Source organism: Heptranchias perlo, chromosome 3 (genome assembly GCF_035084215.1).
Source record: "Heptranchias perlo isolate sHepPer1 chromosome 3, sHepPer1.hap1, whole genome shotgun sequence".
Classification (NCBI taxonomy): domain Eukaryota; kingdom Metazoa; phylum Chordata; class Chondrichthyes; order Hexanchiformes; family Hexanchidae; genus Heptranchias; species Heptranchias perlo.
Genome location: NC_090327.1, coordinates 98,691,857 through 98,716,469, shown reverse-complemented (window position 1 = coordinate 98,716,469; position 24,613 = coordinate 98,691,857). Strand labels below are relative to the sequence as shown.

Sequence of the window (24,613 nt, the reverse complement as noted above, 5' to 3'; positions counted from 1 at the left end):
GTGGTGTGGGATGATAAGGGTAACTTGTGTGTAGAAGCAGAGGATGTGGGTAGGGTTTTAAATGAATATTTTGTCTCTGTATTCACAAAGGAAAGGAACAATCCAGACGTAGCAGTTAAAGAGGAGAGGTGTGAAATATTGGATAAGGTAAACATAACGAGAGAGGAAGTACTAGAGGGACTGGAATCCTTGAAAGTTGATAAGTCACCAGGGCCGGATGGATTGTTTCCTAGGCTGTTGAAGGAAGCCAGGGGGGAAATAGCGGATGCTCTGAGGATCATTTTCCAATCCTCACTAGATACAGGGGAGGTACCGGAGGACTGGAAGACTGCAAACGTAGTACCATTGTTTAAAAAGGTTACGGGGGAAAGGCCGAACAATTATAGGCCGGTCAGTCTTAACCTCGGTGGTGGGCAAACTATTAGAATCACTACTGAGAGATAGGATAAACTGTCACTTGGAAAGGCATGGTTTAATCAGGGATAGTCAGCATGGATTTGTTCAGGGAAGGTAATGCCTTACAAATCTGATTGAATTCTTTGAGGAGGTGACAAGGAGGATTGATGAGGGTAGTGCAGTAGATGTTGTCTACATGATTTTAGTAAGGCATTTGACAAGGTCCCACATGGCAGACTGGTCAGAAAGGTAAAAGCCCATGGGATACAGGGAAATGTGGCGAATTGGATCCAAAATTGGCTCAGTAACAGGAAACAAAGGGTAAAAGTCGATGGATGTCTTTGCGAATGGAAATCCGTTTCCAGTGGTGTGCCGCAGGGCTCAGTGTTGGGTGCCTTGCTGTTTGTGATATATATTAATGATTTGGACTTGAATGTAGGGGGCATGATTGGCAAATTTGCAGACGACACAAAAATTGGCCGTGTAGTTGATAGTGAAGAGGATAGCTGTAGACTCCAAGAAGATATCAATTGGTTGGTGGAGTGGGCGGAAAAGTGGCAAATGGAGTTCAACCCGGAGAAGTGTGAGGTAATGCACTTAGGGAGGGCAAACAGTAAAAGGGAATATGCAGTAAACGGGAATATATTGAGAGGGGTAGAGGAAGTGAGAGACCTTGGAGTGCATGTGCACAGGTCCCTGAAGATGGCAGTACAGGTAGATAAGGTTGTGAAGAAGGCATACAGAATGCTCTCCGTTATTAGTCGAGGTATAGAATACAAAAGCAGGGATATAATGATGGAACTGTTTAAAACGCTGGTAAGGCCACAGCTGGAGTATTGTGTGCAGTTCTGGTCACCACATTACAGGAAGGGCGTAATTGCTGTGGAGAGAGTGCAGAGAAGATTTACAAGAATGTTGCCAGGGCTTGAAAATTGCAGCTATGAGGAGAGATTGGATAGGCTGGGGTTGTTTTCCTTGGAGCAGAGGAGGCTGAGGGGAGACTTGATTGAGGTGTACAAAATTATGAGGGGCCCAGATAGAATAGACAGGAAGTACCTGTTTCCCCTAGCAGATTTAAGCTGATTGGCAGAAGGATTAGAGGGGACATGAGGAAAAGCTTTTTTACCCAGAGGGTGGTGGGTGTATGGAATTCGCTGCCCGAATTGGTAGTGGAGGCAGGGACCCTCAACTCTTTTAAAAAGTACCTGGACCTGCACCTAAAGTGCTGTAAGCTGCAGGGCTACGGACCGGGTGCTGGAAGGTGGGATTAGAATGGGCACCTGGTTGTTCTTCGAGCCGGCGCGGACACGATGGGCCGAATGGCCCCCTTCTGTGCTGTATCTTTTCTATGGTTTCTAATAGAAATTCTACCAGAAAGGTTCCGCTGAGTGATATGGCCAGGGCCGCTGGTGAGTGAAAAAGTGAGATTCTGCTTTTATTATAAGAGATTTCATGATTTTGAGGTTGCATTTAGCAGTTCTGTTCATTTATTACTAGGGCTGCTGGTTCATGCTGACCCAATAATTCAAATTCTATTTTTTTTATTATGTGGTATTCAGGGATTTTTACCAGTGTTTTGAGGATCATGTTCTGCAATTCTTGCCATTTTTTTCTGTGAAAACCTCAAACCAGTGACCTTGGTCATGGTTTAATGCAGTAAAACCCACTTATCGTGCTGAGTTATATCATAATCATCTTATTGGCATACGTTCCAAAATACTGAACATTCAACAGAACTTTTTTTATTTCTGTTGAATGATGTCAGTTCGCTACAACTGGCCTGAATTCCTTACTCCTTGAGATACTTTCTACTGTCCAATCATAGAGTGAGAAACTGAACAGTTAACCTGCCCACAGACCTCTGCCAATGTGGCCTTTGAATTGCCAGCTGGGAGCTGTGCAATATTGAGTCCAGTTGTCTCATATTTGGAGATCTCGCCACCCTTCTGTGCATAGGTGCAACTACTGGGGGGAATAGAGGGAATATGTTCCAACCCTTACCCCAAAATCTTTTGTTTTGGTATGGACTTATGACCCCTCTTTATTTTCCACCCTATCCCTGCTCCCCTACTCCAATCCTGGAGTTTTTTCTGATGTCTCCCCTCGCACCCAAGCTCTAAGTGTGGTTGTATCTCTGCCTCCCTCAGTGGCTTGGCTGAGATCGCTAATTCCTCGTTTGGGAATTGTGGGTAAGAATTATACACTGCCACTCATGCTGCAGTGTACCTGAGTGTTGCATTGACGCTAATTAACAAATTCCCTCAATCGAGAATCCTGCAACGTAAATAAACATTTTAAATTTGTTCTTGGGATATTTGCATCAATGTCAAGGTCGCATTTATTGCCCATCCCTAGTCACCCTGAGTAGGTTGTGGTGGGCTACCTGCTTGAACCGCTGAAATTCTTGAGGTGTTGGTACTCCCACAGTGCCGTTAGGTAAAGAGTTCCAGATTTTTGACCCAGCGACGATGAAGGAACGGTGATATATGTCGAAGACAGGATGGTGTGTGACTTGGAGGGGAAGTTGAAGGTGATGATGTTCCCATGCACCTCTTGCCCTTGTCCTTCTAGGTGGTGGAGGTCGAGGTTTGGGAGGTGCTGTCAAAGGGTTAGGGTTATCCATCAAAGGCAACAGCGTTTAAATCGGCTCTTTGCAAGGCTCCAGCCCACAAAGTTCAAACAAGACCAACCAGTAAATAAGAAATGTAGCCTGACCTTCAAGGGTCAGATTGCCAAGACCTGGATGGGGGTTGGGGGTCGCCTGTAGCCCACTGCCTGCATTATGAGCACCCTTGTGATAACTTGAGTTGCTCATTGATCCCACAGTATACTTTTTCAAGTCTTTCTGTGCTCCCAGCAATCACCTGAGTCAATTTCAAGACACTTTTGTCCTTACAGTTGTCACCTGCTGCACCCAGTTGTAATGTTGCCCAATGTGGAAAACATAAACTGCTTGGCAAATCTAGATTCCTCCTTGGGAAATGCAGTGAATCTAATAATGACTCAACCGGTTAAGTGCAGTGAGTAGCTAAGCCGTTCAGACCTGGAAGATATTAGGTTAGATTTGTGCTGAGTCATTTGGTCTCAATTTTAAAGGGGGTGCAAAAACAAAGAGACCTGGAGGTTCACATACACAAATCTTTGAAGATGACAGGACAAGTTGATAAAGCTGTTTTTTAAAAAAAAGCATTGGGGATCCTTGGCTTTATAAATAGAGGCATAGATTACAAAAGCAAGGAGGTAATGTTAAACCTTTATAAATCACTGGTTAGGCCTTAGCTAAAGTATTGTGTCCAATTTTGGGCACCACACTTTTGGAAGAATGTCAAGGCCTTAGAGAGGGTGCAAGGAAGACTGACTAGGATGGTACCAAGGATGAGCAGCTTCAGTTATGTGGAGAGACTGGAAAAACTACGATTGTTCTCCTTAGAGCAGAGAAAGATAAGGGGAAATTTAGTAGCGGTGTTCAAAATTATGAGAGGTTTTAATAGAGTAAATAAGGAGAAACTGTTTTCACTGGCAGGAGGATCGGTAACCAGAAGACACAAATTTAAGATAATCGGCAAAAGAACCAGAGGGGAGATAAGGAGAAAATTTGTTGTAATGCACTGCCTGAAAGGGTGGTGGAAGCAGATTCAATATAGTAACTTTCAAAAGGAAATTGGATAAATATTTGAAAAGGAAAAATTTGCAGGGCTATGGAGAAAGAGCGGGCAAGTGGGACTGATTGGATAGCTGTTTCAAAGAGCCAGCACAGGCATGATGGGCCAAATGGCCTCCTTCTGTGCTGTGAGATTCTATGATTCTAACTAGAGTGGCAGTAGGGGCAGTAGTTTGAACTCCAGTGGGTTAATGAGGGGACAATTGGCCAGGTTTCCCACTTCTGATCGCCATCAGTACCTGCTGCAAGGAGTACGTGTGCTTGGATGTCAGGATCAGGCTCTGCCTCCGATGGTTGACTAGCTTGACCACCCTTGCTTTCTGGGTTCCAACATGTAGACTGGGCACTTGGGCAAGGTACTACTGGACAGCTAATTTTCATGCATACTGTACCCCAAAAAGAAGTCAATGCCTCCGGAAGAAGTTTACAGTGTCCTGGTCACCTGGAGGACTCTATTTAGTTTTAGTCATCAAAGAAAGAACTTGCATTTATAAAGTGGCTTTCACATCTTCAAGGCATCCCAAAGTGCTGTACAGCCAAAGAAGTACTTTTGAAGTGTAGACACTGTTGCAGTGCAGGCAGATGCAGCAGCCAATTTGCCCATCGCAATTTCCCACAAACAGTAATGAGATAAATCAAGATTAATCTGTTTTTAGTGGTGTTGGCCGAGGATTAAATATTGGCCAAGTCACCAGGAGAACTCCTGCGTTCTTCTTCAAATAGTGCCATGGGATCTTTTACATTCACCTGAGACAGCAGGCGGGACCTCGGTTTAATGTCTCATCCAAAAGATGGCACCTCTGACAGTGCAGCATTGAAATGTCAGCCTAGATTATGCGCTTAAGTCTCTGGAGTGAGACTTGAACCCATGAGCTTTTGACTCCAAGGCAAGAGTGCTGCCACTGAGTCAAGGCAGAAGAGAAATCTTCAAGCCGTGAAGATGGTGCAGAAAAGAGACATAAGGCTAATTACTTGTGTCAGAGGAACGAATTATAAGGAAAGACTGAAGAAACTCTGGGGTTCTTTAGGCTTGAAAAGAGATGACTGAGAAGGAATTTTATCAATATTAAACAATATATACAAGGGTAATCCAGAGTACTACTTCAATGCTTGTTAGAATGCTAGAACAAGGAGATGGTGAAGATGTTTACATTTTGAATGGCTTTCTGGGTAGGGTAGTGGAGGTGAAAACTGTAGACTTGTTCAAGAGTCAGTTAGATGACACGATAGGGGAGCGGGCATGCGATAATATTGGTCTTTTTTACAGATTGATCCATTGACATGGGTCGAATGGCCTTATTCATCTGCATCTTGTGGAAGGAGGGAAGAAATTCAGTGGAAAAATGAAGTGCAATGAATATCCAATGTGTGCGTTCTTGATAACTTTGTGTCTGATGATTTTAAACATGTTGAAAACAGCCATTGGAGCAGTTGTTTTAATCAGTCTTGTGAATAGAATTTTTTTTGTGCTTAAGTATTTGACATGCTAAAGGGAAGTACTGACCATTGTGAATCAGAAGTAAGGTAAAGAACTGTCAAATTTCAGCTCAAGAAACTGAAGAGAAATAAGTCAAAAGTTATAAAAGTTTTATCATTCATAGTTCATTTTAATATTCCTGTTTTTTAAAAAGTGTATAAAATTACAACCAAGATTATTAGAATTTTTAATGAAATAATTTAAGCTGGACCACGAGATGGTAATTATTTAGTAACGTTTTGTTTGAGAAATAACTATTGGACTGAGCAGAGTCCGGTAACCGAATACACAGCAGGGAGGAATAGAGTTGCTATATTGTGTACCGCTAACTGGTTTTGACAACTAATATAAGCATCATGTAGACTGCAGCATAGTCTTGATGTGATTTCCTGTGTACTAACAATGGTCTGAGAGTACAGTCGAGTAATGAAGTGATGACAGGTATTAGCATGTGTAATGTGCTTTAATAGACATTTAATGACATTTAATTCAAGGAGGGAGAAAAGCCTTCCCAATGGAATAGTCTATCATTGAAACTCATTGATCACCAATTTAGGCAGTTTCATAGTGGAGAGGTTAATCCATCAATTCCTTTAACTAAACAAGTCTGATGGAAATTCTGTAGGTGACACTCAGTATGGTCTGAGCTTTCTGTCTTCACAAGTGAATGAGTGATATGACAAGCATGAAGCTCACAACAGATTTAAATGATTGATTTTTTTTCTCTGTTTGTAATAAGATCTAGAGACATATGGAAAGACTTAGCTCATGCCAGGATTGAAATGTACTGCTTTAAATGGAAAATGAAATATGAATATATGTGCAAAAGTGTACTTCACTGACATTAAATCAACTGCATTTTGCCCTGCAGTTGCTAAGTTTTTGCAGAGTGGGAATTTGACAAATATCCTAATTAGCCTGTAGTAAATGTTGCATAACCTTGGCAATATTTTTAATGGGAAGATGGTTTAATTGTGTTGCTTTTTTGTTAGGTAATTTTTATGACCTCATAATGAAGATTCAAGTTTTAATTGAGATTTGATATCTCTCACCCACACACACCCTTGCGTGAGCACACACATCAACACAGACACATACATGCACACACACCAACACAAGCACGCACACACACGCACCCTCATTCATTCACTCACTCACTCACGGGTTAAATCTGGATGGCTGACTTTTGTTCAAAATGTCGCATGTAGCTCATGAGATGCCTCCCGAAGTGATAGTCACATTAAACTCTGCTCATGTGGGCATTGGTGATTATAGTTCTTCTGCTTCACTGCAGTTGATCAGAATGAGTTATTCCAAGACTTCCTCAGTCCCTGATGCCTAGTACAGTTGGATAACAGTTAAACCTCAGAAATCTTCAGTTTAATTTTTTTTGTTTTTTCATTTCACAGCTCTGTTGTATGCTCCTTGCTGTAATTCATTTAAGAGTTTATTCAATGGAGTTCTATTTCTGCAATCAAAGCCATTCTGTGCTTTCACCATGGGTTTCTTGACCATTCAGTATTTTTCACATAGATGTGCTGTTTATATTCACTTTAATAAAGAGACTTGGGAGATTCAACTTGGGCAGCTTTGGGATACAACCCCAATACCAACCTTTCTTTTACACTCACTCATTTACAAAATTCAGCAAGAAAGTTTAACCTAGCACCAACTCCTGGGCATGAATTGGCCTTGATAAAAATGAAAGACAAGTTGTATTGACTCCAGAATGTTCTAGGGAACTTCCTATTTCAGACAACCAATAAGACTCTTTCAGTTGACTTGAACTTAGTGTTCGGACTCTGACTCATCCTCCTTATCTGGTAGTCTAGAATGGTCCCTTTTCAAGTAATTTTGCTAAATAAAATTCGACACTTAAGCTTCGATATTGACGTAGGAGTCCTGCAACTCTGGCGCCTACACTGTTTTAGACTCTTCTCTGTCTCAGCACTGGCCTTTCAGAGATATGTGACTGGCAAAGCTCTGATACCGGATACTTTTTGCCATCATCTGAAGACTAGCAGTGGTGCCATCAGGCATCTGATCTGATGTGTGCGAGACACCAGCTCCATCTGGGCCTCCACTTAAGTGCAGTACTCGGAGTGCTGCTGTGTTTAACATGTGACACAGCCCAGGGAGTGGAGCTGACATGTAAATTTGACTTCCCAGTAACCAGTGCTTCCCAGTCATTATGACTTTCTTTCATCTTACAAATTATTATTCTGTATTTTCAAGATTTTCATGTATATTTCCCCGTATGCACACAAGACTTTTTTTTCCTCTCTTCCTATCTACTTGCCTCTCTTTTTCTTTTTCTGTCTTTCTCTCTCTCTCTCTCTCTTTGCGTTTCTTCCTATATTCTTAGCATTCTGAGCCCTTCTGAAACCTGTACTAGCTGTCAACCTCCAACGATGGAAAAAGAACGGCTGTAGAGATTCTTAGAGAAAGCATGAGATAATCAGAGATCTATGGCAATCAGTGAGGAGGAAACACAGCAGTCCAAAGAAGGGTGAAAGTTTTCCTGCCTGCAGGAAGTGTGGGCATATGATTGTTTCTCCTCTCCCCGCCTTCACTAAGTATGGGAAGACTTTCAATACTCTTCAGTCTTGAGCAGCTGATCAGATGTGCTCAAACTTTCCTATATATCTTGCCGTCAAGAATTTGTACAATCCAATCCAAAAAAACATCTGGCAACATCTAGTCTCTGCTGCCTACCAGCAATGGATGGCCCAACTTTAACAGAAGATGCAGAGTTGTAATTCTTCATCAGTCACAACCATAATGGTTCACTTGTTACCGTTCCTGTCTTGTCTCATATAGGCAGTCTGACCCACCACAGGAATAGGCTGAAAGGATGGTTACTTGGAGTCAAAGTCCATTCACGTGGTGTAGTTATAGATTAGAACTGCATGTTTTCATAGCTGTCCCAATGGTTCAGTGAGTCTGTCCAGTGAGATGCTGGAACTGTACAAATCAGGGAGGCCCACGTTTGATTGCCGTTCTGTGATGTGATCCCTGATCTCAGCTGGGACAACAGTAGAGGCACCATAGACATCCTCCATGCCCCGCGTTACCGAGGGATGGTCCCCATTGTTGAGTGCTGTCCAGCGACAGTTGCTGGATTGTGTGTGTGTCGAGAAAGGACAAGATCCAGTTTGATCGTGGTGCTCCCTCCCACAATTCACACACGTACAATGGCCAATCGGGCAAGGTACTCCAGTGAGGAGTGAATACGTTCAGGAGAGGAGGTGGTGAGAAAATTGGTGCGGTGGGTGGGGGGTGGAGAATTGGTACTTGTTGGGCTTATTTGACATGTTAACCATATTTCTGCCCAGTGAACATCTATTTATTCATCATAGTTCTCCTCTCATGCAGCTAGTTTGGAAGTTGACTCTTGTATGTGTGTGGAATATCTAGTCTGAAGGAGAAGATATGGCTGCTTGCAGCAGTTAGTGGAAGAAACCGAATAGTGTAACAAGAAATTATATGTAAGAAAGAAAGATTTGCATTTATATTGTGCCTTTCGCAACCTCAGGATGTCCCAAAGTGCTTTACAGCTAATTAAGTACTTTTGAAGTGTAGTCATTGTTGTAATGTAGGAAAGTTGGCAGCCAATTTGCACACAGCAAGCTCCCACAAACAGCAATCATGATCTGTTTTAGTGATGTTTGTTGTGGGATAAATATTGGCCAGAACACTGGGGAGAACTCCTCTCCTTTTCTTCGAAATAGTGCCATGGGATCTATACATTCACCTGAGAGGGCAGGCGGGGCCTCGGTTTAGTATCTCATCCAAAAGACGGCACCTCCAACGGTGCAGCACTCCCTCAGTACTACACTGGAGTGTCAGCCTAGAATTTGCACTGAAGTCTCTGGCGTCAGACAATAATGGGGGAATAAAAACTCCAAATGGCTGTTTTGACTGTTCCCCTTTGTTTGCAGTTAGTAATATTCTGAGTGATCTTTGTTACCTCTGGAATATTTAGAATTTTTATTGGCACAGCTAACTTTTGATTTGTAACAGTTTATAGTCGTCTCCACTTAATTCCAAGTTGCTTCATTCATATGATCTGCTAATCCATTTTTAATCACTGAATTCCCACTTTACTACGTTATTTGGGCCGCTCAATTCAAATTATTGGACCTTTTTTAGCCCAAAAAAAACTTTTAATTATCAACAGTAGACTATATAAAGCATTCCCAGTCAGTAAAGAGCAGCATTCCTAATGTGAAACTGGATTACTCTGTGTTAAGTTTTTAGTGTAAAAATCCTTTCAAATCGAAATTCCATTCAATGAATTCAATTCTTCTAAATGTACTTTGAGAACATTAGGCACATTTTAACATACAGCGCAGAAAGAAAAGTGTTTCTTTATTCATCCTACCTGTCCACCGAGTAATCCTCTTCTGTATTTTGTTTTTACCTAGTCCCGCTCTCAGCTTCCCTTACCCCGCCACGCCAGTTGCCATCCAACAAATGCACCACCAGATAATGAGCCGTCAGCAAACTCTGGGCTCCGCCTTCGGCCACAGTCCTCCTCTCATCCATCCTGCTCCAACGTTTGTTCCTCAGCGCCATATGCCTGGCCTATCCACTGTACTAACCTCTGCACAGATTACCTCTTGTCCTTCTGAATCCACACAGGTAAGACATCACAAGAGGAAAAGTAAAAATCACAGTTAGAAGGATAGTTATAGAGTTGTAAAGGAATTGCTTCAGCTATTAGGCTATTGATATGCAGTTATGACTGTGTAATACAATAACTGACTGGATACTGTTATCGTTTTAATAAGTAATAATTTGTGTCAGTGTCGTTGTTCAATATATTATGGACATTATAACCTTACATTGTTGTGTTTCATTCAATCATGCTTTAAAATAAGTTTCTTTTCATCTATTAGAGTAAGCCTACGAGTGAGTCTGCAGTGAGCAGCACAGGTGACCCAATGCAAAATAAACGCTCAAGGATTAAACCCGATGAAGAACTGCCGAGCCCAGGTGGAGGGAGTGAGCAGGTATGGCAGCGAATTTAATTAATCAGCCCTCATTCTTCCCTTCATAGCTGATGCTTTCTGTAATACACACCACTTCCAGCAGAATGCTGAGGGACCAATTACAGAAACTGTTTTGCCCTTCATATTGTTTGCTTTCCCTTTAATATGAAGGTAATTAAATATGGTGTTTAAACTTGTAATACAGCTTCAAGAAGTATCTTGGGTGGTGCACGGGGATGTGTTGTGGTGCTGATGCCACGTTCAGTTCTGCGTAAACTATCTCTGCCTGAATCAGATGTTGATTTACAGTGCATGTGTATCTCTGCTCTGTCAACATAGTAAAAAAAATAGAGCAACAGTCACTCGTGCAAATCTTTAAGTCACTGTTCCCAGCCTGCCTTTCAGTGCTGTAATGTTATTGCTTTAGAGTCAACAACGAGCATCACTGGGAAAATTTCAGTGTAATTTGGGAGTCAGATCAGTGATCTGATTCCCAGGAACACCGAAGAGCTGTTGGTGTGAGACCATCTCTGGCAGGTAGGCTCACGTTCCCCCAACCTTGGGCTTCACACCTCATGCATTATACCTTCAGTCTGGTGCAAAGCCATGTTTTAGTGTCCCATTGGTCCATTGCACCTCCCGTGAACCTCGTAACCCTAATGTGGAATATCTTTAATGCAGTGAGAGAGCTGATGCTTCCATTTGTTCTCTTATAAGATTAAAATGAACCAGCTGAGGAGCAGGACTCCGTGCGAGGCGCAGCTGGCAGCATAGCTTGGATCTGCAGGTTGTACATAATGCTCTACAGATTCTGTCCTGAGACTGGTATCTGCAGTAAAACAGCATCCTTCAACTGCGATTCTGAGTGAGCTATGATATAGAATTGGCATGATCTAGAAATGTTAAAAAAATAAATGTTACCGACTATATCTATCTTTTGTACGTTTGCCAATTCAGAAAGCTTTGGAAATGACTTTTCTTCAATAGCCAGTTAGGAGTTTTGCCTGAATGCATCACATCAATAACTCCCCAAATAGATGGGCACAACTCTATTTTTAGAACAATTTGCTCATATTTATAAATTCTGGCTGAGTTTGTAAACTGTCTTCTGCTTTGTTTCTGCATTTTAAAAAAATGTTCCTTAGTTATGTATGTGTATCAGCTGTTACTAACAGCTACACATTAATCAATTCTGTCATGTCAGCTGGAGCTTATAGTGACGTTTTGTCACCATAAATGTAGTACCTTTTAATTCAACAGTTTGGATGACCTGATTTTTTTTTTATTAGCTTTTGGGACTGAGAAATGCGAAGAAGTTTTAATCTTGCAATACTTTGCATTGTTCGACGACGATCTTAGAACCTTGCGCAAAGAAACTGAACCTGTCCTCAAGGCAAACCTCTCGGCCTCTTCAAGGCCCCAGCATGAAGCACGATGTACAGCATTAAAAGAAAAAAAATTGCCTCAGGTAGTGGGGCAAGAGAGTGAAATTTGCACTAGGAATGTGGAGTGCTGGACAAAATCGTTAGTATTCGACAGGTACGCGTTGAGATATAGGGGTAGATATTGAACTTGCTGCCTGGGCATGAACCTGATGTTGTGGATGTAATAGAAACTGCTCAATTTTCATTACCATTGAAATCAATGAAAATTATCCGGGTTCTATGACAGGACAGCTGATCCATAACGCCAATCTTACACCCAGACAGAAGGTTGAAATTCTACCCCATTGCGTCATATTTTCATATTCATAGAGAAGTAGGGAGAAGGGAGTCCTATCAGTTTGTTAATCCAAAATATTAAAATGCAAAGAGGGCGATCGGTTTCTCTTCAAAAGAAAGAACTTGCATTTATATAGCGCCTTTCACAACCTCGGGACGTCCCAAAGCACTTTACAGCCGATTAAGTACTTTTGAAGTGTAGTCGCAGTTGTAATGTAGGAAATGTGGCAGCCAATTTGCACACAGCATGGTCCCACAAACAACAATGCGATAATGGCCAGATCATCTGGTTTGTTTTAGTGAATGTTGGTTGAGGGATAAATATTGGCCAGGACACTGGGGAGAACTCCCCAGCTCTTCTTCGAACAGTGCCATGGGATCTTTTATATCCACTTGAAATGGCTAATGGGGCCTCGGTTTAACATCTCATCCAAAAGATGGCATCTCTGACAGCGCAGAACTCCCTCAGTTACAGCACTGAAGTATCAGCTTGGATCATGTGCTCAGGTCTCTGGAGTGGGATTTGAACTCACAACCTTGTTTTTGTTCTGACTTAGAGGCAAGAGTGCTACCACTGAGCCACAACTTGATTCACTCTTGAACCCTTAACGCTGTTCAGAGAATTTCGCTGAAAGCATTCCAGGTACAATACAAGTCACAGAGACCCTGGTGTGATCATTGTGCAAGAATCGACAATGCTGTGAACAGCAGAGGTTTTGGAACTGTGCAACTCACAGATTTCTCTGTCACAGGAACAGCCGGAAGGAATGACGCTGGTCAAAGAGGAGGTGGACAAGGATGAAAGCAAGCAAGAGCCAGAAGTGGTTTATGAGACAAACTGCCACTGGGAAGGATGCACGAGAGAATTTGACACACAAGAACAGCTAGTCCATGTAAGTAACAGCAGCCAGGGACTGCTCCTGATTGTGTATCAGGCTTTGTGGAGGTCAGGTTCTTTGACCTCAAAGTGTCAAGTTTCTTAGCCGGGAGCACTGTGAACTAGAGAGCATATTATTTGTTCCAGAGAACTAAACGGCTACAAAGCTTGACCAATTCAGACATCTGAAGCCTAAAGGAAGCCTCTGTCAAATGCACTACAAAGGATGTTTGTGTTTTGGGCCAGTGTAAATGAAAGGGTGAACCTTTCCAAGAGGAAAACAGTGACCATTTTCACCTAATACTAAACCCTTTGCACCATCTCTAAAAGTGAGACAGTAAGCTTTTAAGATGAGTCCAGTTGTTAAAGAAAAAATACTCAGTTATTTCAATAAATGGATTAGTGAATCTAAAAATATAACTTTGCTACCCAGAGGATGTTGATCTGCATTAGTCCCTTATTCACGGACACATTGTGAATTTTGAATGACTGGATTGTGCAGGTTCTATCTACAGATCTACACCGGTATACATAATGTCTCTGTCCGCTATTCCAGCAGAGACAGTGAGTTTGTGTTTGTGCATGTGTGCGTGCGTAACTGACCCTATACTTTTCTGTCTGATAATGACTGACAGTTTTGGGTTGCGTTGTGTCCCTGTACCTTCTGTCTGGTAATTACAGACAGTGTTGGGCTGTGTTGTGTCCCTGTACATTCTGTCTGGTAATGACAGACAGTGTTGGGCTGTGTTGTGTCCCTGTACATTCTGTCTGGTAATGACAGACAGTGTTGGGCTGTTTTACAGTTGTGATTAAACAAATTGAGAGTTCAGAAAGTGATGAACCTTACTTGCATCTTATTTTCTACAAACAGGAGTGGCTGACAGATTGGTTTTGCAACCAATGACTTATCATGTTATTGTTTTTAATGAAGGAAGCATGTTTCTTAAAAACATTCATCTGACGAAGGGGATAATCTCCGAAAGCTTGTGATTTTAAAATAAATTTGTTGGACTATAACCTGGTGTTGTAAGATTCCTTACATTTGTCCACTCCAGTCCATCACCGGCATCTCCACATCATCTTAAAAACATGGCAGTCATGAATTTAATTAATTAAAAAATTAATTGTTTACTTTAGTAGGTTTTTAAATTTCATTTTTTCTACCAAGTATTCTCACCTCCCCACTGCCCCTAAAGGTGCCTACTTCTGTTGGGGTAAAACTCCACAGATGCTGGATTTTATCCGGCACCTAGTGCAAGTAGAGCTCAGATGGTGATTCTTGACAAGCTATTCGACTACGAAAGTTTCAGAGCCAAGCTGGAGCCTGTCCTCACCCAACGCCCACACATGCACACTTCCAGCAGGGGTCGTCGAAGAGCGAACAAGAGAGGGAACCAGAAGTCAGTTGTAGCACCAGTACCACCACCCAAGCTGAGGCCAGCTAACTGGGCACAGAGTACAGATCAAACCTCGGTCTTTCCTGACCTACATGGCTCAGCAACTCACTGCCTTAATCGGCTGAGCTATGGGGCGAGCCCAAAATGTAGTTAAGGTGTGTCTGAGCCATACACCATTTCACAGACCAGGCGGCAGGCAGCTGACCCGCCCCCAGCCCTCTGCTGATATTTTAACTACAGCTGTTTGGTGCCCCCCCCCCGCTTCTTTTCTCCATTACCAACCCTCCACCCTCACCTACAACAAGTGCAAGGAGCTCGTGAACTTTTTTATCACTAAGATTGAGACCGTCCATTCTTTTGCTTTTACCCCCTTCCCTTTGCCCAGCAAGTCAAACTTCCCCCCAAGGTTACCCCAGCCCTGAACCCATATGTTTCTCTTGTTTCTCTCCTAGCTCTCCTCATGCCCTCTCCAAGCCTATCTCCCCCATGACACCCACCTCCTGCTCCCTTGACCCCATTCCCACTAAACTGCTGACCACCCAAGTTCCCTTCTTGCCCCCATGCTAGCTGACTTTGTAAATGCTTCCTTCCCCTCAGGTCGTATTTCCCCTTGCTTTCAAAATAGCAGTTGTCACCCCTCTATACAAAAAAAACCATCCTTTCTCCTTGCAAACCACTACCCCACCTTCAACCTCTCTTTCCTCTCCAAAGTCCTGAAGGTGTGTTGCCTCCCAAATCCATGCCAATCTTTCTGGTAACTCCATGTTTGAATCTCTCCAATCAGGTTTCCACCCCTGCCACAGCACTGAACTGGCCCTAATCAAAGCCACAAATGACCTCTTCTGTGACAGTGACCTGTGCAGCATTTGACACGGTTGACTACACCATCCTCATCCATCAACTCTCCTCCATTGTCCAGCTCAGTGAGACTGCCCTTGCTTGGTTCCACTCTTGCCTATCCAATTGTAGCCAGAGCTTCTCCAGCAATAGCTTCTCTTCTTGCCCATGCATCATTACTTCTGGAGCCCCCAGGGATCTATCCATTTCCCCAACCTCTTCCTCATCTACGTGCTAGCCCTTGGCGACATCATCCAAGGACATCCGGTCAGCTTCAACATGTACACTAACGACACCCAGCTCTATCTCTCCACCGCCCCTCTGGACCCCTCCTGCTTGTCTAACATCCAGTCCTGGATGAGCTGCAATTTAAACATTGGGAAGATCGAAGCCATTGTCTTTGGTTACAGACTCCGTTCCCTCGCAACCAATTCCATTTCCACTTAAACTTAAATAAAGCCAATTACATAGGTATGAGGGACGAGCTGGCTAAGGTAGATTGGGAAATTAGATTGAAAGGAATGATGGTAGATAAGCAATGGCAAACATTTAAAGAATTATTTCAATATTCTCAACGAATATACATTCAATTGACAGATAAAAACTTCACGGGAAAAGTGATTTATCCGTGGCTAACTGAAGAAGTTAAGGATAGTATTAGAGTAAAAGAAGAGGCCCATAATGTTGCGAAGAAGAGTAGTAAGCCTGAGGATTGGGAGAGTTTTAGAAATCAGCAAAGGATGACCAAAATATTGATTAAAAAGGGAGAAAATAGAATATGAAAGTAAACTAGCAAGAAATATAAAAACAGATTGTAAGAGCTTCTACAAGTATGTAAAAAGGAAGAGAGTAGCAAAAGTAAACATGGGTCCCTTAGAGGTTGAGACAGGAGAAATTATAATGGGGAATAAGGAAATGACAGAGACGATAAAAAAATATTTTGTATCTGTCTTCACAGTAGAAGACACAAAAAGCATACCAGAAATAGTGGGGAACTAAGGGGCTAATGAGAGTGAGGAACTTAAAGTAATTAGTATCAGTAGAGAAAAAGTACTAGAGAAATTAATGGGATTAAAAGCTGACAAATCCCCTCGTCCTGATGGCCTACATACTAGGGTTCTAAAAGAGGTGGCTGCAGAGATAGTGGATGCATTAGTTGTGATCTTTCAAAATTCCCTAGATTCTACAACGGTCCCAGCAGATTGGAAGGTAGCAAATGTAACCCCGTTATTCAAGAAAGGAGGGAAAGAGAAAACAGGGAACTACAGACCAGTTAGCCTAACATCAGTCATCAGGAAAATGCTGGAATCCATTATTAAGAAAGTGGTAACAGGCCACTTTGAAAATCATAATATGATTGGGCAGAGTCAAAATGGCTTTATGAAAGGGAAATTGTGTTTGACAAACTTTTATTAGAATTTTTTGAGGACATAACTAGCAGGGTAGATAAAGGGGCACCAGTGGATGTAATATATTTGGACTTTCAAAAGGCATTCGATAAGGGGCCACACAAAAGGTTGTTATGCAAGATAAGGGCTCATGGGGTTGGGAGTAATATATTAGCATGGATAGAGGACTGGTTAACGGACAGAAAACAGAGAGTAGGAATAAACGGGTCATTTTCAGGATGGCAGGCTGTAACTAGTGGGGTGTCGCAAGGATCAGTGCTTGGGCCTCAGCTATTTACAATCTATATTAATGACTTAGATGAAGGGATCGAGAGTAATGTATCCAAGTTTGCTGTCAATACAAAGCTAGGTGGGAAAGTAAGCTGTGAGGAGGACACGAAGAGTCTGCAAAGGGATATAGACAGGTTAGGTGAGTGGGCAAGAAGGGGGCAGATGGAGTATAATGTGGGGAAATGTGAGGTTATTCACTTTGGTAGGAAGAATAGAAAAACAGAATATTTTTTAAATGGTGAGAAACTATTAAATGTTGGTGTTCAGAGGGATTTGCGTGTCCTCGCACAAGACACAAAAAAGTTAGCATGCAGGTACTGCAGCAACTAAGAAGGCAAATGGCATGTTGGCCTTTATTGCAAAGGGGTTGGAGTAGAAACATAGAAAATAGGAGCAGGAGTAGGCCATTCGGCCCTTCGTGCCTGCTCTGCCATTCAACATGATCATGGCTGATCCTCTATCTCAATGCCATATTCCCGCTCTTTCCACATACCCCTTGATGCCTTTTGTGTCTAGAAATCTATCTAGCTCCTTCTTAAATATATTCAGTGACTTGGCCTCCACAGCCTTCTGTGGTAGAGAATTCCACAGGTTCACCACCCTCTGAGTGAAGAAATTTCTCCTCATCTCAGTCCTAAATGTCCTACCCCGTAGCCTGAGACTGTGACCCCTTGTTCTGGACCCCCCAGCCAGAGGTAACATCCTCCTTGCATCCAGTCTGTCTCACTGGGTCTCTTTCTCTGTGTGCATCTCTCTCTCTCTCTCTGCATCTCTCTCTTTTCCTCTCTGTCTCTCTATCTGTGTCTCTCGCTCTGTGTGTCTCTCTCTCACTCTGTGTCTCTCTCACTCTTTGTCTTTCTGGCTCTCTGTCTCGCGCTCGTTGTCTCTCGCTCTCGCGCTCGCTGTCTCTCTCTCTCGTGCTCGCTGTCTCTCTCACTCATTCTCGCGCTCACTCTTTCTCGCGCTGTCCCTCTCGCGCTCATTCTCTCTGTCTCTCGCGCTCGCTGTCTCTCGCTCTCGCACTCGCTGTCTCTCTCACTCTCTCGCGCTCGCTGTCTCTCTCACTCTCTCGCGCTTGCTGTCTCTCTCACTCTCGCGCTCACTCATTCTCGCGCTCACTCTTTCTCGCGCTGTCCCTCTCGCGCTCATTCTCTCTGTCTCTCGCGCTCGCTGTCTCTCTCTCTCGCGCTCGCTGTCTCTCACTCTCGCTCTCGTGCTCGCTGTCTCTCGCTCTCGCTGTCTCTCTCTCTCTCTCGCGCTCGCTGTCTCTCGCTCTCGCTGTCTCTCTCTCTCTCTCGCGCTCGCTGTCTCTCGCTCTCGCGCTCGTTGTCTCTCTCACACTCTCGCCCTCGCTGTCTCTCTCTCTCTCGCCCTCGCTGTCTCTCCCTCTCTCGCCCTCGCTGTCTCTCTCTCTCTCGCCCTCGCTGTCTCTCTCTCTCTCGCCCTCGCTGTCTCTCTCTCTCTCGCCCTCGCTGTCTCTCTCACTCTCGCGCTGGCTGTCTCTCTCTCTCTCGCCCTCGCTGTCTCTCTCTCTCTCGCCCTCGCTGTCCCTCTCACTCTCGCGCTGGCTGTCTCTCTCTCTCTCTCGCCCTCGCTGTCTCTCTCACTCTCTCGCCCTCGCTGTCTCTCTCTCTCTCGCCCTCGCTGTCTCTCTCTCTCTCGCCCTCGCTGTCTCTCTCTCTCTCGCCCTCGCTGTCCCTCTCACTCTCGCGCTGGCTGTCTCTCTCTCTCTCTCGCCCTCGCTGTCTCTCTCACTCTCTCGCGCTGGCTGTCTCTCTCTCTCGCGCTGGCTGTCTCTCTCTCTCTCTCGCGCTGGCTGTCTCTCTCACTCTCTCGCGCTGGCTGTCTCTCTCACTCTCTCGCGCTGGCTGTCTCTCTCACTCTCTCGCGCTGGCTGTCTCTCTCACTCTCTCGCGCTCGCTGTCTCTCTCACTCTCGCGCTCACTCTTTCTCGCGCTGTCCCTCTCGCGCTCATTCTCTCTGTCTCTCACGCTCACTGTCTCTCTCGCGCTGGCTGTCTCTCTCTCTCGCGCTGGCTGTCTCTCTCACTCTCTCGCGCTCGCTGTCTCTCTCACTCTCGCGCTCACTCTTTCTCGCGCTGGCCCTCTCGCGCTCATTCTCTCTGTCTCTCACGCTCACTGTCTCTCTCGCGCTGGCTGTCTCTCTCACTCTCTCGCGCTGGCTGTCTCTCTCTCTCGCGCTGGCTGTCTCTCTCACTCTCTCGCGCTGGCTGTCTCTCTCTCTCGCGCTGGCTGTCTCACTCTCTCGCGCTGGCTGTCTCTCTCACTCTCTCGCGCTGGCTGTCTCTCTCACTCTCTCGCGCTGGCTGTCTCTCTCACTCTCTCGCGCTGGCTGTCTCTCTCTCTCGCGCTGGCTGTCTCACTCTCTCGCGCTGGCTGTCTCTCTCACTCTCTCGCGCTGGCTGTCTCTCTCACTCTCTCGCGCTGGCTGTCTCTCTCTCTCGCGCTGGCTGTCTCTCTCACTCTCTCGCGCTGGCTGTCTCTCTCTCTCGCGCTGGCTGTCTCACTCTCTCGCGCTGGCTGTCTCTCTCACTCTCTCGCGCTGGCTGTCTCTCTCACTCTCTCGCTCTCGCTGTCTCTCTCTCTCTCGCGCTCGCTGTCTCTCGCTCTCGCTCTCTCTCGCGCTCGCTGTCTCTCGCTCTCGCTGTCTCTCTCTGTCTCTCGCGCGCTCGTTGTCTCTCTCACACTCTCGCGCTTGCTGCCTCTCTCACTCTCTCGCTGTCTCTCTCTCTCGCCCTCGCTGTCTCTCTCTCTCTCTCGCCCTCGCTGTCTCTCTCTCTCTCGCCCTCGCTGTCTCTCTCTCTCTCGCCCTCGCTGTCTCTCTCTCTCTCTCGCCCTCGCTGTCTCTCTCTCTCTCTCGCCCTCGCTGTCTCTCTCTCTCTCGCCCTCGCTGTCTCTCTCACTCTCGCGCTGGCTGTCTCTCTCTCTCTCTCGCCCTCGCTGTCTCTCTCACTCTCGCGCTCACTCTTTCTCGCGCTGTCCCTCTCGCGCTCATTCTCTCTGTCTCTCACGCTCACTGTCTCTCTCGCGCTGGCTGTCTCTCTCTCTCGCGCTGGCTGTCTCTCTCACTCTCTCGCGCTGGCTGTCTCTCTCACTCTCTCGCGCTGGCTGTCTCTCTCACTCTCTCGCGCTGGCTGTCTCTCTCTCTCTCTCGCGCTGGCTGTCTCTCTCACTCTCTCGCGCTCGCTGTCTCTCTCACTCTCGCGCTCACTCTTTCTCGCGCTGGCCCTCTCGCGCTCATTCTCTCTGTCTCTCACGCTCACTGTCTCTCTCGCGCTGGCTGTCTCTCTCTCTCTCTCGCGCTGGCTGTCTCTCTCTCTCGCGCTGGCTGTCTCTCTCACTCTCTCGCGCTGGCTGTCTCTCTCTCTCGCGCTGGCTGTCTCACTCTCTCGCGCTGGCTGTCTCTCTCACTCTCTCGCGCTGGCTGTCTCTCTCACTCTCTCGCGCTGGCTGTCTCTCTCTCGCGCTGGCTGTCTCTCTCACTCTCTCGCGCTGGCTGTCTCTCTCTCTCGCGCTGGCTGTCTCACTCTCTCGCGCTGGCTGTCTCTCTCACTCTCTCGCGCTGGCTGTCTCTCTCACTCTCTCGCGCTCGCTGTCTCTCGCTCTCGCTGTCTCTCTCTGTCTCTCGCGCGCTCGTTGTCTCTCGCTCTCTCTCGCGCTCGCTGTCTCTCGCGCTCGCTGTCTCTCGCTCTCTCTCGCGCTCGCTGTCTCTCGCTCTCGCTGTCTCTCTCTGTCTCTCGCGCGCTCGTTGTCTCTCTCACACTCTCGCGCTTGCTGCCTCTCTCTCTCTCGCCCTCGCTGTCTCTCTCTCTCTCGCCCTCGCTGTCTCTCTCTCTCTCGCCCTCGCTGTCTCTCTCTCTCTCGCCCTCGCTGTCTCTCTCTCTCTCGCCCTCGCTGTCTCTCTCTCTCTCTCGCCCTCGCTGTCTCTCTCTCTCTCTCTCTCGCCCTCGCTGTCTCTCTCTCTCGCCCTCGCTGTCTCTCTCACTCTCGCCCTCGCTGTCTCTCTCACTCTCGCCCTCGCTGTCTCTCTCTCTCTCTCGCCCTCGCTGTCTCTCTCTCTCTCGCCCTCGCTGTCTCTCTCTCTCTCGCCCTCGCTGTCTCTCTCACTCTCGCCCTCGCTGTCTCTCTCTCTCTCTCTCTCGCTGTCTCTCTCTCTCTCTCGCCCTCGCTGTCTCTCTCTCACTCTCGCCCTCGCTGTCTCTCTCTCTCTCTCGCCCTCGCTGTCTCTCTCACTCTCGCCCTCGCTGTCTCTCTCTCTCTCTCTCGCCCTCGCTGTCTCTCTCTCTCTCTCGCCCTCGCTGTCTCTCTCTCACTCTCGCCCTCGCTGTCTCTCTCTCTCTCTCGCCCTCGCTGTCTCTCTCTCTCTCGCCCTCGCTGTCTCTCTCACTCTCGCCCTCGCTGTCTCTCTCTCTCTCTCGCCCTCGCTGTCTCTCTCTCTCTCTCGCCCTCGCTGTCTCTCTCTCACTCTCGCCCTCGCTGTCTCTCTCTCTCTCTCGCCCTCGCTGTCTCTCTCTCTCTCGCCCTCGCTGTCTCTCTCTCTCTCGCCCTCGCTGTCTCTCTCTCTCTCTCGCCCTCGCTGTCTCTCTCTCACTCGCGCCCTCGCTGTCTCTCTCACTCTCGCCCTCGCTGTCTCTCTCTCTCTCGCCCTCGCTGTCTCTCTCTCTCTCTCGCCCTCGCTGTCTCTCTCTCTCTCTCTCTCTCGCCCTCGCTGTCTCTCTCTCTCTCGCCCTCGCTGTCTCTCTCTCTCTCGCCCTCGCTGTCTCTCTCTCTCTCGCCCTCGCTGTCTCTCTCTCTCTCGCCCTCGCTGTCTCTCTCTCTCTCGCCCTCGCTGTCTCTCTCTCTCTCGCCCTCGCTGTCTCTCTCACTCTCGCCCTCGCTGTCTCTCTCTCGCCCTCGCTGTCTCTCTCTCTCTCTCGCCCTCGCTGTCTCTCTCTCTCTCGCCCTCGCTGTCTCTCTCTCTCTCGCCCTCGCTGTCTCTCTCTCTCTCTCTCTCTCTCTCTCTCGCCCTCGCTGTCTCTCTCTCTCTCTCGCCCTCGCTGTCTCTCTCTCTCTCTCGCCCTCGCTGTCTCTCTCTCTCTCTCGCCCTCGCTGTCTCTCTCTCTCTCTCTCTCTCTCTCTCGCCCTCGCTGTCTCTCTCACTCTCGCCCTCGCTGTCTCTCTCACTCTCGCCCTCGCTGTCTCTCTCTCTCTCGCCCTCGCTGTCTCTCTCTCTCTCGCCCTCGCTGTCTCTCTCTCTCTCTCGCCCTCGCTGTCTCTCTCACTCTCGCCCTCGCTGTCTCTCTCTCTCTCGCCCTCGCTGTCTCTCTCTCTCTCTCTCTCCCGCCCTCGCTGTCTCTCTCTCTCTCGCCCTCGCTGTCTCTCTCTCTCTCTCCCTCGCTGTCTCTCTCTCTCTCTCGCCCTCGCTGTCTCTCTCTCACTCTCGCCCTCGCTGTCTCTCTCTCTCTCGCCCTCGCTGTCTCTCTCTCTCTCTCCCTCGCTGTCTCTCTCTCTCTCTCGCCCTCGCTGTCTCTCTCTCTCGCTCCCTCGCTGTCTCTCTCTCTCTCTCGCCCTCGCTGTCTCTCTCTCTCTCGCCCTCGCTGTCTCTCTCTCTCTCTCTCTCGCTGTCTCTCTCTCACTCTCGCCCTCGCTGTCTCTCTCTCTCTCGCCCTCGCTGTCTCTCTCTCTCTCGCCCTCGCTGTCTCTCTCTCTCTCGCCCTCGCTGTCTCTCTCTCTCTCTCCCTCGCTGTCTCTCTCTCTCTCGCCCTCGCTGTCTCTCTCTCTCTCTCCCTCGCTGTCTCTCTCTCTCTCTCGCCCTCGCTGTCTCTCTCTCTCTCTCCCTCGCTGTCTCTCTCTCTCTCGCCCTCGCTGTCTCTCTCTCTCTCTCCCTCGCTGTCTCTCTCTCTCTCTCGCCCTCGCTGTCTCTCTCTCTCGCTCCTTCGCTGTCTCTCTCTCTCTCTCGCCCTCGCTGTCTCTCTCTCTCTCTCGCCCTCGCTGTCTCTCTCTCTCTCGCCCTCGCTGTCTCTCTCTCTCTCTCGCCCTCGCTGTCTCTCTCTCTCTCTCTCGCCCTCGCTGTCTCTCTCTCTCTCGCCCTCGCTGTCTCTCTCTCTCTCTCTCGCTGTCTCTCTCACTCTCGCCCTCGCTGTCTCTCTCTCTCGCCCTCGCTGTCTCTCTCTCTCTCTCTCGCTGTCTCTCTCACTCTCGCCCTCGCTGTCTCTCTCTCTCGCCCTCGCTGTCTCTCTCTCTCTCTCTCTCTCGCTGTCTCTCTCTCTCTCGCCCTCGCCGTCTCTCTCTCTCTCTCGCCCTCGCTGTCTCTCTCTCTCTCGCCCTCGCTGTCTCTCTCTCTCTCGCCCTCGCTGTCTCTCTCTCTCTCTCGCCCTCGCTGTCTGTCTCTCTCTCTCTCGCTGTCTCTCTCACTCTCGCCCTCGCTGTCTCTCTCTCTCTCGCCCTCGCTGTCTCTCTCTCTCTCTCTCTCTCTCTCGCCCTCGCTGTCTCTCTCTCTCTCTCGCTGTCTCTCTCACTCTCGCCCTCGCTGTCTCTCTCTCTCTCGCCCTCGCTGTCTCTCTCTCTCTCTCGCCCTCGCTGTCTCTCTCTCTCTCGCCCTCGCTGTCTCTCTCTCTCTCTCGCTGTCTCTCTCTCTCTCGCCCTCGCTGTCTCTCTCTCTCTCGCCCTCGCCGTCTCTCTCTCTCTCTCGCCCTCGCTGTCTCTCTCTCTCTCTCGCTGTCTCTCTCTCTCTCGCCCTCGCTGTCTCTCTCTCTCTCGCCCTCACTGTCTCTCTCTCTCTCTCTCTCTCGCTGTCTCTCTCTCTCTCGCCCTCGCCGTCTCTCTCTCTCTCTCTCGCCCTCGCTGTCTCTCTCTCTCTCGCCCTCGCCGTCTCTCTCTCTCTCTCGCCCTCGCTGTCTCTCTCTCTCTCTCTCGCTGTCTCTCTCTCTCTCTCTCTCTCGCTGTCTCTCTCACTCTCGCCCTCGCTGTCTCTCTCTCTCTCGCCCTCTCTCTCTCTCTCTCTCGCCCTCGCTGTCTCTCTCTCTCGCCCTCGCTGTCTCTCTCTCTCTCGCCCTCGCTGTCTCTCTCTCTCTCTCTCTCGCTGTCTCTCTCTCTCTCTCGCCCTCGCTGTCTCTCTCTCTCTCTCTCTCGCCCTCGCTGTCTCTCTCTCTCTCTCTCGCCCTCGCTGTCTCTCTCTCTCTCTCGCCCTCGCTGTCTCTCTCACTCTCGCCCTCGCTGTCTCTCTCTCTCTCGCCCTCGCTGTCTCTCTCTCTCTCTCTCGCCCTCGCTGTCACTCTCTCTCTCGCCCTCGCTGTCTCTCTCTCTCTCGCCCTCGCTATCTCTCTCTCTCTCTCTCGCCCTCGCTGTCTCTCTCTCTCTCTCGCCCTCGCTGTCTCTTTCTCTCTCGCCCTCGCTGTCTCTCTCTCTCTCTCGCCCTCGCTGTCTCTCTCTCTCTCTCGCCCTCGCTGTCTCTCTCTCTCTCTCTCTCTCTCCCTCGCTGTCTCTCTCTCTCTCGCCCTCGCTGTCTCTCTCTCTCTCTCGCCCTCGCTGTCTCTCTCTCTCTCTCTCGCCCTCGCTGTCTCTCTCTCTCTCTCG

General features: G+C 47.7%; 1 protein-coding gene across 1 annotated transcript in view; it reads left to right on the top strand.

The window, feature by feature from the left end:
• The window catches only part of LOC137318085 (transcriptional activator GLI3-like), a 371,554-nt gene that overhangs the window by 274,852 nt on the left and 72,089 nt on the right, over positions 1 to 24,613 (top strand). The window contains exons 8-10 of the mRNA XM_067981056.1: positions 9,962 to 10,178; positions 10,436 to 10,549; positions 13,002 to 13,142. Of these exons, the coding sequence (XP_067837157.1) occupies positions 9,962 to 10,178; positions 10,436 to 10,549; positions 13,002 to 13,142 (472 nt within the window). The remainder of the gene's footprint in view (positions 1 to 9,961; positions 10,179 to 10,435; positions 10,550 to 13,001; positions 13,143 to 24,613) is intronic.